Source organism: Micropterus salmoides, unplaced genomic scaffold (assembly GCF_014851395.1).
Source record: "Micropterus salmoides isolate LMB-PRFRI ecotype aquatic unplaced genomic scaffold, ASM1485139v1 Ms_hic_scaffold_1, whole genome shotgun sequence".
Taxonomy (NCBI): domain Eukaryota; kingdom Metazoa; phylum Chordata; class Actinopteri; order Centrarchiformes; family Centrarchidae; genus Micropterus; species Micropterus salmoides.
In genome coordinates this window covers 53833487-53849626 of record NW_024040040.1, presented here as the reverse complement: position 1 = coordinate 53849626, position 16140 = coordinate 53833487, and the positions used below count along the sequence as shown (strand labels likewise).

At 41.6% G+C, this 16140-nt stretch overlaps 1 protein-coding gene across 1 annotated transcript in view; it reads right to left on the bottom strand.

Moving 5' to 3' along the window:
• The window catches only part of LOC119913727 (protein NLRC3-like), a 68826-nt gene that overhangs the window by 9686 nt on the left and 43000 nt on the right, over nt 1-16140 (bottom strand). Inside the window, exons 5-9 of the mRNA XM_038732938.1 lie at nt 15544-15720; nt 10566-10736; nt 9062-9235; nt 7720-7766; nt 7275-7414 (exon numbers count right to left, since the gene is read on the bottom strand). Coding sequence (XP_038588866.1) covers nt 7275-7414; nt 7720-7766; nt 9062-9235; nt 10566-10736; nt 15544-15720 — 709 coding nt within the window. The remainder of the gene's footprint in view (nt 1-7274; nt 7415-7719; nt 7767-9061; nt 9236-10565; nt 10737-15543; nt 15721-16140) is intronic.

Sequence of the window (16140 nt, the reverse complement as noted above, 5' to 3'; positions counted from 1 at the left end):
CTAAAGAACTACAATTAACAAACCATGTGCACTGCGCACTTACACACAATGTGATATCTGTAGTCTCAAGGCAAATAATCAAACGGAGGAATATAGCATCTACTAATATGTATTTTAGTCAAGCATTCAATCACATCAAGTTTACAAATAACCATTAAGATATATGAAAAAGACAATAACGCACAGCCATAGATGTCTATATGAATCTCAGAGACGGAGGGCCCTCACATGTGGTTTGTATTGCTGCCAGCCAGAACAAAGGGAATGGGTGGAGCTTATAAAGTAAACTATTGATTAGGAGTGAGTGAGATCAGGCGAGATTGGGTGGGTCCTTGCCATGGAAATAGGCAGAGGGTTGCTGAATAGTATGGCTCCATTCTACACACATCACACAGCCATTAATGTCTAAACCGCTGGCAACAAAAGTGAATACACCCCTAAGTGAAAATGTCCAAATTGGGCCCAATTAGCAATTTCAGGTGTGAATGGGGAGCAGGTGTGTAAAATTTGGTGTTGTCGCACTCACACTCCCTCATACTTGTCACTGGAAGTTCAACATGGCATCTAATGGCAAAGAACTCTCTGAGGATCTGAAAAAAGAATGGTTGCTCTTCATAAAGATGGCCGAGGCTATAAGAAGATTACCAAGACCCTGAAACTGAGCTGCAGCACGGTGGCCAAGACCATACAGCGGTTCAACAGGACAGGTTCCACTCAGAACAGGCCTCGCCATGGTCGACCAAAGAAGTTGAGTGTGTAATGTATTGTTATAGCGCTAGGAGCGCGGTTGTAAAATACAGTCCCTGTTCTGTGTGACTCTAGCAAGCAGACAGGTCTCCTTCTTTTCGGTCACGGTAGCAGTATATTACAGAGTGCCCATGCTCATTGTCATATCCAGAGGTTGTATCTGGGAAATAGACGCACGAGTGCTGCCAGTATAGCTGCAGAGGTTGAAGGGGTGGGGGTCAGCCTGTTAGTGCTCAGACCATAAGCCGCACACTGCATCAAATTGGTCTGCATGGCTGTCGTCCCAGAAGGAAGCCTCGTCTAAAGATGATACACAAGAAACAGTTTGTTGAAGACAAGCAGACTAAGGTCATGGATTACGGGAACCATGTCATCTGGTCTGATGAGACCAAGATAAATTTATTTGGTTCAGATGGTGTCAAGCGTGTGTGCCTGAAACCAAGTGAGGAGTCCAAAGACAAGCGTGTCTTGCCTACAGTCAAGCATGGTGGTGGGTGTGTCATAGTCTTCTTTCTGTATGTGCATTACTGCTTTTTTAAATTTAATAATAATAAAACATTGTAAACTTTTGGCACCATCTGTTTCTTCCTCATTTAAACTAAGCTTATTTGTCTTAGGCCGGTCGGATCCCATACTGTGTGCAGGGATATATCGCCCGTGAAATACAACAAACATTTTATAAAAGAGTTCTCTGATTTCTTGGCCAGTATTATGATAACGTGCATGTCTGTTGTCCTTCTAAACCACTCACAAAAGATATTTCAGATTGATGCTTTTAACTTTTTACAATATTTCAGTGGATCAACACAAGAGCATGGGCATACGTTAGATCTTGTCTACGTCTACGTGTTATCTTATGGTTTGCCCATTTTAAATATTCAGACACTGGATGCTGTATTTTCCGATCACATGCCTTTTTTATTAGATTTTAACTTGTCCTGTCTTAAATTTAAACCAACTGCTTCTGCACACCTAGGCCGTGTGTTTAAGCTGACCACTGCTGCTCAGTTTTCTTGTGGTTTTCAAATGTCATGTCAGTCTGGCACTGGTCTCTTAGCTGACACAGAGAAATTTACTTCTTCCTTTCTCTCCACATGTGCCAGCATTCTTGACATTGTTTCTCCTCTAAATGTTTTGCGCCCCAGACCTAAAGCTGAGTCATGGTTTAATGACACCACCCGTGCAGCAAAGAGTGCAGGAGAGCAGAGCGCCGGTGGAAGAAAGACAAGCTTCATGTCTCATGAGATTTTAAAGGAAAGCTGGAGAATGGATCAAAAAATAGTTAAAGCTGAAAAAACTAGATACCTAAAAGAAATATTATTAATTCTAAAATTTTATAAAACTATTTGCACAATTACAATCCTTTTAGATATACATGGTATATTCTAAATTTTTCTATCTGGTTTGAAAGCATTTCATAGTACCGAGACTGCACTTTAAAGAGTTTTTAATGATTTTCCACTAAACAGACAGTGGTGACTCTGCTGAGTCTTGTGCTTTTAGACCTTACTGCTGCTTTTGACACAATTGATCATACCATTCTCATCTCTTCCTTAGAACGCTGTGTAGGTATCCCCATTTCCTACCACTTTTATGCGGACGACTCCCAAATCTACTAACCCCTGAGAAATGGAAATGCAAACAGTTCCCTGACTCCTCTACTTGAATGTATTTAAATTTAAACGAAATGCAAAAACTGAGGTCATTGTGTTTGCACCCAGTCGGGTTTGTGATTCCACTCCCTTAAACCTTGGTTCCCTGCAACAATACGTAAAGCCAGTAGTCACCAAATTAGGCATCAAAATTGACAGTGATTTTAAACTTCACAAGAAGAAACACTGTGATTAAATCATCTGAGGCTTTTCTCTAAAATTAAATCTGTTTTATCTTTTGATCTTCTTGAGCATGTGATTCATGTTTTTATCTCAACCCATTTGGACTACTGTAATGCACTTTACATCGGCGTGAACCAAACCTCCCTTTCCCACCTACGGTTAGTCCAAAATGCAGCTGCTCAACAGGAACCCGGAAACACAAACACATTACCCCCATTCTGGCCTCGCTCCACTGGCTCCCTGTACATTTTAGAATACATTTTAATGTTTGTTTTTAAGTCGCTTAATGGGTCGGCACCTCAGTACATCTCTGAGCTCCTGCACACTTACACCCCGTCTTTTCAAAGCAGTTGCCCCCAAACTGTGGAATGACTTACCACCACACATTAAAGTGGCAGCCACCCTCCAAATCTTTTTTTTAATTAAATTATTTATTTTTAAATCTCGTTTATTTTTATTCCCTGGCTTTTAATTCACCGTGAGAGTTGCTGTGGTCTTTGTTGTCGCTGGCATAGTTGATGTTATTTGTTTTGTTTTTTCTATTAAAATAGATGTATTAATTAATTAATGAATTATTGTTTATTATATCTCTGTAAAGCATTTTGGTAACCTTGTTTTTTAAATTGTGCTATGTAAATAAAGTGAAGTGGAGTGGATTGGTCCTTTATTTATTTATTTTTTGTTTATTTAACAGGGACAATGGACAGTCATTGACTCTCCCAGAGTTAGCTAGGTAGGTATAGAATAGAACTAAAAGCACTTTCCATTTAAAACATTGCATCATACCAAAAATAAATGTTAATTAATTTGTGATTAATGGTCACATGATTGGTTATGTTTCAGCCATCAGTTGTAATTTTAAACTAGAGAGTAGAGCACTGTCTGGATATCGTGCTGCAGTTCTAATGGAGAAAGCTGACCTTTTGCTGTACTACACAGTACCTCTGGTAGATGCTGTTGTTTCAAAATCAGAATCAGCTCCAATGCCAGATATATGTACACATACAAGGAATTTGATTCAGGATTGTACATTGCTCACGATGTGCTTAATCATACAATAATAAAATCAGACACAGGCTACAGTGTAGACAACACAAATATACACACTTGAACAAAAACCAACAGACTGGATGATGGCTGTGTAGAAGTGGATCAGCAGGTCCTTAGGCAGGTTGAGTTGCCGGAGCTGGCGCAGGAAGTACATCCTCTGCTGGGCCTTCTTGATGATGGTGACCGTGTTGGGCTCACACTTTAGGTCCTAGGATATAGTGGATCCCAGAAACCTGAAGGTTTTCACAGCAGACACAGGGCTGTTTAGAATGGTGATGGGGGGCAGAGTAGGGGGGCTCCTCCTGAAGTCCACGGTCATCTCCACAGTTTTGAGCGTGTTAAGCTCCAGGTTGTTCTGACCGCACCAGAGAGCCTGCTGATCAACCTCCCGTCTGTAGGCCGACTCATCACCATCCCGGATGAGGCTGATGACCGTTGTGTCATCAGCGAACTTCACCAGTTTGACAGATGGGTCTCCTGGGGTGCAGTCGTTGGTGTAGAGGGGGGAGAGCAGTGCTAATAGTCTGGGTGCTGGATGTGATGTTCCCCAGCCTCACCTGCTGACTCCTGTCAGTCAGGAAGTCTGTGATCCACTGACAGGTGGAGGCTGGCACAGTGAGCTGAGTGAGTTTGGTGCTGAGGATGTCCGGGATGATGGTGTTGAACGCCGAGCTGAAGTCCACGAACAGGATCCTTGCATATGTCCCTGGAGATTTGAGGTGTTGCAGGATGTAATGCAGTCCCAAGTTGACTGCATCATCCACTGACCTGTTAGCCCTGTGGGCAAACAGCAGGGGGTCCAGCAGGGGGCCTTTAATGTCAGGTGGGCCAACACCAGTCTTTCATAGGATTTCATCACTACAGATGGTAGGGCGACAGGCCTGTAGTCATTTAGTCCAGAGATGGAGTTTTTCTTGGGGATTGGGATGATTGCTCCAGTGAACTGTTGAAGATCTGTGTGAAGATGGGGGCTAGCTGGTCGTTGCAGATTTTCAGACAGGATGGTGGCACCGTGAGGTACAGGAGCCTTCCTGATCTTCTGCCTTTGGAAGAGGTGGCTCACATCCTCTTCACAGATCATGAGTGCAGATGAGGGGTCAGAGAGGGAGGGTGACAGCTTGTCAGAGGGGGAAGGTGACTGTTTGAAGATGGTGTTGGAGCGGGGGAGTGGTGTGACTTTGGGCTTTTCAAACTTACAATAAAAGCCATTCAGCTCATCTGCCAGTCATTGAGTACCAGCAGTGTTGGGGGATGGTCTCCTGTAGTTTGTGAGTGTCTGCACGCTGCACTACACTGACGCAGGGTTGTTGGCTGCAAAGCTGTTATTTAGCTTTTCGGTGTAGCTCATCTTTGCAGCTTTGATCTCTTTAGTCAGTGTGTTCCTGGCCTGATTTTACAGGATTCTGTCCCCACTTCTGAAGACCTCCACTTTGGCCTGACAAAGCTGCCTTAGTTTTGCTGTGAACCAGGGTTTTTGGTTATTGTATGTGCGGAAGGTTTTGGTTGGCACACACGTCCTCTCAAAAACTGATGTAAGATGTCAGTTAGTTTGTCCAGGTCAGTGGCTTCAGCCTCAAAAACACTCTAGTAAGTAAAGTCAAAGCAGGCCTGTAAATCCAGCTTTAACTTGTTGGTCCATCTTTCAAGTCTTTACCACAGATTCAGCAGATTTCAGTTTTTGCCTGTATGTCGGGATAAGATGAACCAGACAGTGATCAGAGGGTCCTAAGGCTGCACAGGGAACATAGATAGGTGGGACACTTAATATGCTTTCTGTACTTTGGAAGTTCATGGCTGAGGTCTGGATGTTATTTCTCCACGTTAGTTATCCGGTAGGCCAGGTGTAGTAATGCCTCACTGACACAGGCTTGAGGTGGAATGTAAACAGCGACTAGGACAAACGAGGAAAACTCAGAATAAAAAGGTTTACATTTTGTGAAGTGAGGGCTGCATGATATCTGTCCACGAACCTTCATTTATGTAGAGACAGAGTCTGCCTCCCCTTGTTTTTCCCGTGAACTCCCTTTCGCGACCTGGTCGGATGAGCTTTTCACTAACCATCTTTACTATCTGTGAATCTGTCACCGGAGGCTCAGCAATGTCAGCACAGCTACATGTGTTGGATGCTAATGAAATGGATAGTGAGCTGGAATGGATACTATAACTTTATAACTTTATAACAGTTAGACTGCAGTCAGTAACTTTACTGTAACTAGTGTTAGTGGATGGCTCTTCTTCTGTGTTGTTGTGACCGTTTTGTTGCAGTGTTTTATGTTATGTGGGTCACGTTAGTTACAGCGACTGAGAGGTGGAGAAGCTGTGTACCTAAGTTCTGGTAAAACAACAATAAACCTAAACTGAATGTTAGGAAGCAAACAACGGCAGGTCCGAGCTCCTGTAGCGTTAGCTGGCTGCTCCTGGATGCATCACTATGGGCTAATATTTGTAAACAAATCGCTCCACTTTGGCTTTTTGCTGTTACATCCTTTCTTGCAGGCTAAATCAACAGTGGTACACAGGATAGTAATATGGGTCGCGTTAGTTGGTGAAGTAATATGGAAGGCGATATAACTTTGCACCGGATGTCGAGCTAACATGACTTTCTCTGTGTTTCTCAGCTTTACTAATGCTCACTTTGTTCTTACATTATTATCGACATTATCTGAATCCATTTGGTCTGATGGGCTTCAGCACATAAACCTTGTTTTGTATCTTTACGTGGAGCCTGTGTTTTGCTGTGAGTTGTTTTATGGTGTTAGTGGACTGCATGTCGGTCAAAAGGTTGTACTTGGTATTTATTAGAGCCCGACCAATTTATTGTTTTGCTAATATTATCGGCCGATATAAGCTACTTGCAGATATACTCCTCTGTTAACAAAACTGCCACACCACAATAACCACAAAAGAAAACACTAGAACTGTTTGAGAAATCAATCTACAGTCACGTCTGTCAGCAGCGTAGCCACCACCACTCAACTACTGTAACATTAAACACACTGCTGTGAGCCGGCTGGAGGGCAGTGAAATATGGGAGGGTTGTCATGCTCATGAATGTTTTATAAAAGGAGAAGTGATGCGATCTATTTTTATTTAAGTCATGTATTTGCTGTGACAAATGACCAACTCATCATGAATACTGAGTGTGAGAGCTACCTGGAGCTACTCTTCCTAGTTGTTTCTCATGCTCTGGGAGACTCCAGTCAGCTGATTGCTTTCTTTTGTGTTTTTTGTGGTGCGGCAGTGTTATTAACCGAGGAGCTGCAGAGCGTTCGCTTGTGGGCATACTATGCAACACTAAAGACATGAGAGAATGATTCAACTTTCTGGTTCCTTTTTTGATGGCGCAGTCTATAAGACACATGGCTTTGGTGTGAGAGACCCGTGTTCAAATTTCCAGTGTTACAGATCCACCAATGTGTCACACTTAAGCACACTAAACCCCTAGTTGCTCCAGAGGCGTGCAACATCTGACATATATAGCAATTGTAAGTCGCTTTTGATAAAAGTGTCAACTAAATGACTAAATATGATGTAATTTAATGTAATAGTCATAAATTGTCTGTTATAAACGTCGATATCGATTTATCTGAAATATGATAAATCTGTTGGGCTCTACTGATCTGTGACAAGTAAAAAACTGACCTTTGTATTCAGAGTCTCTCCACACAGAAGGTGGTGCTGCTGCTTCTCTGAATCATCAGGACACAGCTGATCCTCTTCATCCACACTCTCCTCTCTGTTGTCCTCAGACACATCAAGCTTTGTGTTTGATGTGGACAGATCTGGTGGGAGATTAAAGCCAGCGGATGAAGAGAAGCAGAAGCAGATGTTAAACTCACTTTTGGACATCCTGGTGACCCAACATTCAAAAACCTGTAACACCAACCAGTTCAAGTAAAGTCTTTCTCCCCATGTTTCCTGTTGTTATCTACTGGAAAACCCTCAATAAAGTCAAAATGTAGAAGACCAAGCACAGTCATGTTTAAAAGTCCAATGATACCAAGTTAAGGCAAAGAGCCATGAGAAACACAGCAGCCAATCTTCAAGTTTACATTTTTTAAAGATATTTCAGGGGACTGTCACTCACATTCTTCATGTCTGTCAGGTGTAGCCCTGATTTCTCTGCCATCCACCCTGTAGGAGTAAACACAAATATAGCAGTTATCTCTTATGAAGACAACCAGGATTTTCCAATTAGCTATGAGTATATTCACATGAAACAGGGAGTAGTCTGCGGTGCTGGGCCTCAATAATGGCCAATCACATCAGCTTCTTTCATCCATCTTAAGAGCAGCAGAAGATGTTAAGCATCCAAACAGCACATGAGGACTCCAGACTGGCTTCTCTGGAAAAACTGTTCTGCACAGGGGGCAGAGTGAAGCTCAGATATAGTAGAGCGCAAGCTGATGCTGCTTCTTCAACCTCTCTGGGTCATCAGGAAACAGCTGATCCTCTCTGAACACCACCACCTTTCTCTGTCAGTCAGTGATGCAGCACATCCAGTATAAAGACCGGCAGGGAATTCAATTCTGTTCAGACCAGAAGTGGAGCGGCTGTGTAGCGTAGCCAGCTTCCTTTCAGCTCTCATGTTAACGTATTGGAGTGAACACACTGAGACCTGCAGAGACTTTGGCCATTAGCTCTGTTTACTCTGCAGGTTTCACTCAAGTCCACAGTGGAAATAAAGTACTGAGAGTCCCTGAACGCATCATGACTGCAGAGACAGAGAGATATTCACTGCTCACTGGAATGATGGATTTACTGCTGTTAAAAACCAGCGGCTCAGTCACATTTGAAGATTTCAGCTACTTTGGAAATATTACAGGACAAATCTGTAAATATGGAGACTGTTCTAAAAAAATATGGACCAAACTAAAGACACATGGACAGATATATATATATGATGTTAAAGGTCCTACATGTTTATACAAAGAATGAACAGCTAAACATGAGCTGTGGTTACTGGACTTCAGCAGAGGTTCTGGTCTGTAGAAAGACCACATGGTTACTAAATGTAGTGATCTGTGAAATAAGGGGCAGTGATTTACAGGCTTGAGTCGAGAGTTGATTTCAGAGATGTGACAAAGATGAACTGATCAGTAGTTTAGTGTTGAAATGAGAGAACAAACACTTTGAGATCAGATTTAATGGTATGACACCAGTGGTAAGACCACTGTCAACAACAGTCATCTTCACATCATCTAAAATACATGATCACAACAAGCTACTGGCTGATCTGATTGGCTCACTGTCCTCTCTCTCTCTCTTTCTGTCCAATCCTGAAGCCTGTCACCATCCTCCTCTCAGAACTTCACTGAGGAAAGCAGCTGTTGAGAAGGTTGGAGTTTTACAGGAAATGCTGCATCTCTGCTTTGATACTAACTGTGTTTAGAACAATACCGCTGGACTGACTCCAACCTTCTACTGACCTCAGAGTCTCCAGTCTGCAGTGTGGACTCTCAAGAAAATCGCACAGCAGCTTCACTCCTGAATCCTGCAGCTCGTTGAAACTTAGGTCCAGCTCTCTAAGATGGGAGGGGTTGGACTTCAGAGCTGAGGCCAGAAAAGCACAGCTGATCTCTGACAAACTGCAGCCCCCCAGTCTGAATAAAGAATAAATAATGTAACGTTAGAAGACAATGTTCCTGCTTGAAATCATTCAGTGTTTAATAATCTGTTCAGAGCAGAAGAAGGTTTAGAATTTAGAAGTTTAGAAAATTGAAACTCCAAACACCTGAACCCAACAGGTTGCAGGTTCAAACTGTAAAATACAAAAGATAAAAAGAGCTCTCATTAATATTAATGACAACATACAGCTAATTCAATAAAGACGTAGTGACTTCACCTCTTAAACTCCACCAGTGGCTCCATCTATACAATCTCATGTTGTGCAGCCAAACACAAAGAAAATCCCACAGAAACTGATTTAAGATTCCACTCAAGATCCCAAAGTTTCCAAAGATGCCAAATATGTCAGGATGATCTTTGGGGAAATGTGAACAAAAGACATCTACAATATTTCTTTTAGGAATTGTGGAGTCATCAAATTAAAGCTTCTTCACTTTGAACTATTCAGTTAGTATAAGCATCATTTAGCTTCATACCAATGTTGGGGGAAAAAATACTGAATATATTTGTTACTGTCTGATAGTTGAAATAGAGATTATTTATTTATTCATTGTGTTTTTATTATTATTTATTTAAAAACATGTGGAATATAAGCTGAAAATCAGGAGTTTAAGAGGTTCAGAGTGAGGTTCTTGTTATATTTCATATAGGCTTCGCCCTCTAAGGCTATCGCTATTAGGTTTACCCCTCCACGTGCCTGTGCAGCACTGAGAAAAGTTGTTTACGCCCATCCACAGCGTGGGCCTCTCCTACGTCCGCACCTTGTATATATACAACGGTGACACCTGGCTTTCGGCTCCCATTTTTCTTCAGCACTGAGCTGTCTAAAGAGCAAAAGATTTCCTGTTGGAAAAGAAGAGCAATGTCTTCTAGCAAGTCGGACCGTAGCACGCCGGCTGAGTGCTCACCCCCGGCTCACGCTGCTCGTTCCGTGACCTTCTCTGCCCCGAAGAGAAGCAGTGCGGGGCGGATAATTTTGCAGGTGAGAATAAGGTGGTGTAGCAGTTCACCCACTCTCTGGACAAAGCCCTTGACCTGTTGCTATCGGATGAGCAGGAGTCCGGAGTTGCGGACGTAGGAGAGGCCCATGCTATGGGTGGGCGTAGCCAACTTTTCTCAGTGTCGTGCAGGTGCGCGCAGTGGTAAACCCAATAGCGATTGCCTTAGATGGCTGCGCCTATGCTCATAGAATCTGGAGTTACAGTACGTAACTACCGTTATATTAAGATTTTAAATGTGGAGCTCTGCCAGAGTCACTTTCACATTATATTAATCTCAGCACAGAAGGAAAAAATGGTGTCTGACCTCAGAGTCTCCAGTCTACAGTGTGGACTCTCCAGAAAACCACACAGCAGCTTCATTCCTGAATCCTGCAGCTCGTTGACACTCAGGTCCAGCTCTCTCAGATGGGAGGGGTTGGACTTCAGAGAGGCCAGAGAAGCACAGCTGATCTCTGACAAAGTGCAGGAACTCAATCTGAATAAAGAATAAATGATGGAGATAAAAATCCACTTCCAATCCTAATCAGATGTGTTCAGGTTTGAATCAATGAGTTTTTCCCTAAAATGAATATAGGGACTTTGTAATTGTGTTATTGTGGATCATCATAATGTCAGATTCTATAAACATCATCCAAATATCAGCACAACATTCATACACCTATTCATGTCAACACAGATCAACAACATGCAGCTGATCTCAGGCCAGTCTGGAATAATGATTACATTTTGTTCTTTAATTTTCTTCTGTTTCTCCTAATTCATAAAAATCAGGTGTTGTTTTATGAAAAACACTAAGACAGATGTTTTATATAGAATTCCAAAACGGTCAATAGGAAATAAATAATACTTACACTCAATAGTCAATACAAATCTTTACAGAGCTCGTTAACACCTGCCCCTGTCGAAAAATGCTACTGTGACGCAAATAGCTGGCAGAGTCTATCGATTTCCACTGACCTTAATGCCGGTTTCACACGTTTATTACCTGAGTATAACCACATGACAACTCGCACAAGTGTTGACACACAATGCGATAACACAAATAAACACAACCCGCCATTACAAAAGCTGTATAAACCCAAAACAAACATTTTTCTGTGATTTAGTTTCAATAAATGGATCAAACTGATGCCAGGTCTAAGCAAGATGACAACATGCACATTTACTTTTTGGCAGATGCTTTTATCCAAAGTGATTTACATTTGAGGAACAACATACAATCATCAACAGAGAATCAAATACAGCACGAAATCTACAACTGACAATGCATATTAATAAATGGCACATATTGCATCAGTGGGGTAAATACCTAGGGAAAGAAGTTAGATTTAACAAAAAGTGCAATCAATATAAGATAATTGTAGGGGATAGAAGAAGAGCACAGGAAGTACATGTTAGATGTTAGGAGTTAGAGTTGTTACAAGCAAACAACTTTTAAAATGCTTCTTTTCTGACTGGAGTTCAGGTCGATGCTATGCTAACTTCTGTAATGGGAATTCCAAACATACTGCATGTAACCCTGAACTCAGGGAAACTCATCTGTGATGTGGCACTGAATCTGTGTAAATGTAACAGTCCAAATATCTCTGTACTCTGTGTTATCCAGACTTCAGGGACAACGTGTCTCTGAGGGATATGATTGACCCTAAAGCTGGATAAATAACAGGCTCACTGAGCTCTCCTCACTCATTCGAGCATACATGTACACGGCGTATGTGTCCTTCTGCAGAAGACTTGAATAAAACTCACAGAAAGAAAAATGTTTTCCTGAGCTGTTTTTTAAACACTCTCATTCCCACCACACTTCTTTCATAGTTTTATGACAATGATAGCTGAAATCAAGTAACAGCACTCCTCAGGGACATAACATTGCAGTGCAGCCACAATAGGGCCCATGACAGGAGCAGGCCCTGCTTGACTTTGTCATTTACATGGAAAAAATACATCTAAATTTAGACTTCCAGCTCACCTCCTATCCCTAAATTAATCATGTGATCACATGGTATAGGGTATATACCCTCAAATATGCAAATATCCCCCTTTGCCGTGGTGCAAGTCAGTAGTTTTACCCACAAAAGTCTTTAGCAAGCAAAGTATAAAAAATGTGATTCCACAGAATGGAAATGTTTTATTTTCTTTGGTATATTCGTGTTACATAGCTACATGCAGTGATGAGTGCTGGGTAACATGTGTATGGCTGCGCAATCTCATGTTTCTATTTGTTTATGTGACAAGATGACAAGACTCCAGAAAATCTGACTGCGAGCTACCACATGTGCAAGCTAGCAGTTAAGCCATTCAAACATAAAAGTTGCTTTTATGAAAGTGCTTACCTAGCCTCTATGTAACATGTTATTTTAAGTTGCTTTTAATAATCAGTAATAAACAGTTACACACTAAGTGTTATGAGCTTAGTTTTGGGTTATGTTTGTGTTATGTTTTTCCCTGTGTGTTTCTGGTTCTGCCATTGTTTCATATGTCTATCTATTTGCCTCAGTTTCTCTCGTTCCTTGTCCCTAGTTATTTATGTCTTGTCTCTTATCTTAGGTCTTAGTCCTGCATTTTAGTTCTTTGCCTCAGTTCTTATTCCAGTGCCTTAGTTCTTAGTTCTGTGCTTTTGTTTTCTGGTTGCTGTAACGACAGTCGTTAAAGTCGTTAGGACTACCAGTGGCCATTGGACCGCATACACTATATTGCTTTTCTTGTGTTGCGGTCCAATGCAGTGAGGAATGCACAGACCTCTATATTGGGGAGACTAAACAACCACTACACAAACGCATGGCTCAACACAGAAGGGCCAACTCCTCAGGTCAAGACTCTGCAGTCTACTTACATCTGAAGGACAGAGGACACTCGTTTGAGGACCACCAGGTGCACATTTTAGACAGAGAAGATGGATGGTTTGAAAGAGGGGTCAAGGAAGCATCTACACCAGGGTCGAGAAGCCGTCATTGAACAGGGGAGGGGGTCTACGCCACCACTTATCCCCCACTTACAATGCTGTCCTTTCATCACTTCCCAGGAAACTCAACAAACGTAACCTATTGGCCTCAGGTGAAGATACCAACGATGGTCGTTCAGTCTTGGCCACAGGTAGTCTTAACAACTGCAACAACTGTCGTTACAGCAACAAGGAACACTAACGAACCAGCGGTATCGATGACCCGGGATAACGACCCCACTGAGGTTAAATAGCTGAGTTTCCCTGCCAGTCAGTCAGAACTGAAGAAGTCCTTTGGATGAGGGACGAAACGTCTTCCAGTATCTTCAACAAAGTCTAGTTGCCCTTGACTTTAACCTTCGTTGGATAGTCTGTAATATTGAGGCACTTTGGTGCACGGACCTCGAGCAACTTCTTTTCTTCTCCCTCAATTTCTATAAGCTACATTTTGTCTGTGACTGATGTGGAGTGTGAGTGATTGACTGGTCACTTAGTAAACCGCCTCCTATATGAGCCAGCTCCAAAATCGCCTGAGCCATGAAGGTAATGTGAAATAAAGCTTTACATTAGGAAAGGGGGGGGGGGACAAAACAGATTTTGTACAATGGCTCCTACCTGTATCAGGTGATGAACCTCAACACAAATCCACACACTTCAAATTTTTAAATTACTTTAAATTCAGTGCCTCTGATAAAGTGCAGCTCACAGCTTCAGGTGGAGGACAGACACAGCTGGATCATCTTATTCTCTGCTAATTTGCGGGAGAATAAATAATAATAATATTCTCTCTCTCAGTCACTCGCTCGCTCCTGCGCGTGTAGCATTAGTTAAGTGAATAAAGTTAAATTTTCAGCCTTTTGTTGTTTGTTTTTTAAAATCCTTCTGAGATCCGGGGCTTTTCAAAACACATTTAGGGCTAACGATTTCGCTACTTGTCTGACAGTTGTAGTAACGCCTCACAGGCCTGAGGTGGAATGTAAACAGCGACCAGGACAAACGAGGAAAACTCCCGCGGTGAATAAAAAGGTCTACAGTTTATGAATAATGTCTCTAAGTGAGGGCTGCATGAGTTCTTCAACACTGTGACATCTGTACGACGACCTTCGTTTTTGTAGTGACAGATTCCGCCTCACCTTGTTTTTCTCTTGAGCTCTGTTATGCGATCTGCACAGATGAGATTTAATCCCAGTGAAGTGCGCTGTCTGGGATGTGCTGAGAGAACCAGGATTCAGTAAAACAGAGGGCGGCAGATCTGCAGAAGTCTGAGTTAGTTCTGTTGAGGAGCTGCAGTTTGTAGGTCAGAGAGCGGACATTCGCCAGGTGGATAGAAGGGAGCGCAGTGCGAAAACCCGTTGTCTCAGTTTAACGAGCGCCAGCACGCTTCCCCCTCTTGTGTCTTGGGTAGATCCCATACAGAGCTGCTGCTCCTCTAACTAATAACTCTGGGAAAGTTCAAAGTTCGGTAAAGAGCAGTGGAATAAGTCTAAGTTTATAAACAAAAAGCACTACGGAGCGTAATCCAGAAGCGGCCATCTGCAGCACCTTCGTCCTTTTTGTTGTTGTTTTTTCTTATTTTACCCAACTAAACGCAGCAACAAAAAGAACATTATATTAAACTTAAACTCAAACAAAAGTTTGGGGAAAAAAGTACAATTACAAATATGTTGTCTTTAACATTAATTGTAAATATTGTGAAAACATTTTGTAACACAACAATGTTTTCAGGACATGGTGATGTTTTAAAGTAGGCGGCTTTTCTTTCTTAATTAACGTAATGTCTTGTCTCTCTGTCAAAAAGGAATGGGGTTGCCGTGATTGTTGGAGGTTGTTATACTTAAAATGCCTGAAAAAGTCTGCATCATTTCAGCACCTCGTCTGCAATCAGCTGTTTGTAGTAATGTTTAAGGATTTGGCAAAGATGTGTGTGTGTGTGTGTGTGTGTGTGTGTGTGTTCTGAAGGATTAATTTCAATTATCAGACATTATTTGTGAACACATTGAAACCAACAGAACCAAATAAATTTTTCTTCTTCAAAAAGTTACCTTGATCAGTTTCAAACAAATATTAGTTCAGAGGATCTTCTGTATACAGATGTGACCATTTACCAAAAATTAGAAACATTCATTTACTTTTATGACTAACAGTAGACATTTTCTACAGTTTCTTTAAGAAACACAAGTCTTTGTGACTGCAGACTGAATTTAGTACGAGAAACATGAACATATGAACAAAAGGACATTTACAACTTTATGGATGGAAGTTATATATGAAAAGAAATGAGCTTCAATTGTTAATTAAACACATCAGATCTACAATAGTTACAGAGAGTCAATTAACTGACCTCAGAGCCTCCAGTCTGCAGTGTGGACTCTCCAGAAAACCACACAGCAGCTTCACTCCTGAATCCTGCAGGCTGTAGTTGTTACTCAGCTGCAGCTCTCTCAGATGGGAGGGGTTGGACTTCAGAGCTGAGGCCAGAGAAGCACAGCTGATCTCTGACAGAGTGCAGGAACTCAGTCTGAATAAATAATAAATGATAGAGATAAAAATCCATTTCTAATCCAATCAGATGTGTTCAGGTTTTAAATGTGGAGCTCAACATTACTATGTCCTAATCAATGAGCTTTTCCCTAAAATGAGTAGAGGGACTTTGTCATTGTGTTATTGTGGATCATCATAATCTCAGCCTTCTACAGACATCATCCAAATATCAGCACAACATTCATACAGCTATTCATGTCAACACAGATCAATAACATGCAGCTGATCTCAGGCCAGTCTGGAATAATAATTAAATTTTGTTGTTTCTTTTGTTACTTTCATTTTCTTCTGTTTCTCCTAATTCATAAAAATCACGTGTTGTTTTATGAAAAACACTAAGACATGTGTTTATATAGAATACCAAAACAGTCAATATGAAATAAATAAGACTTTAAGT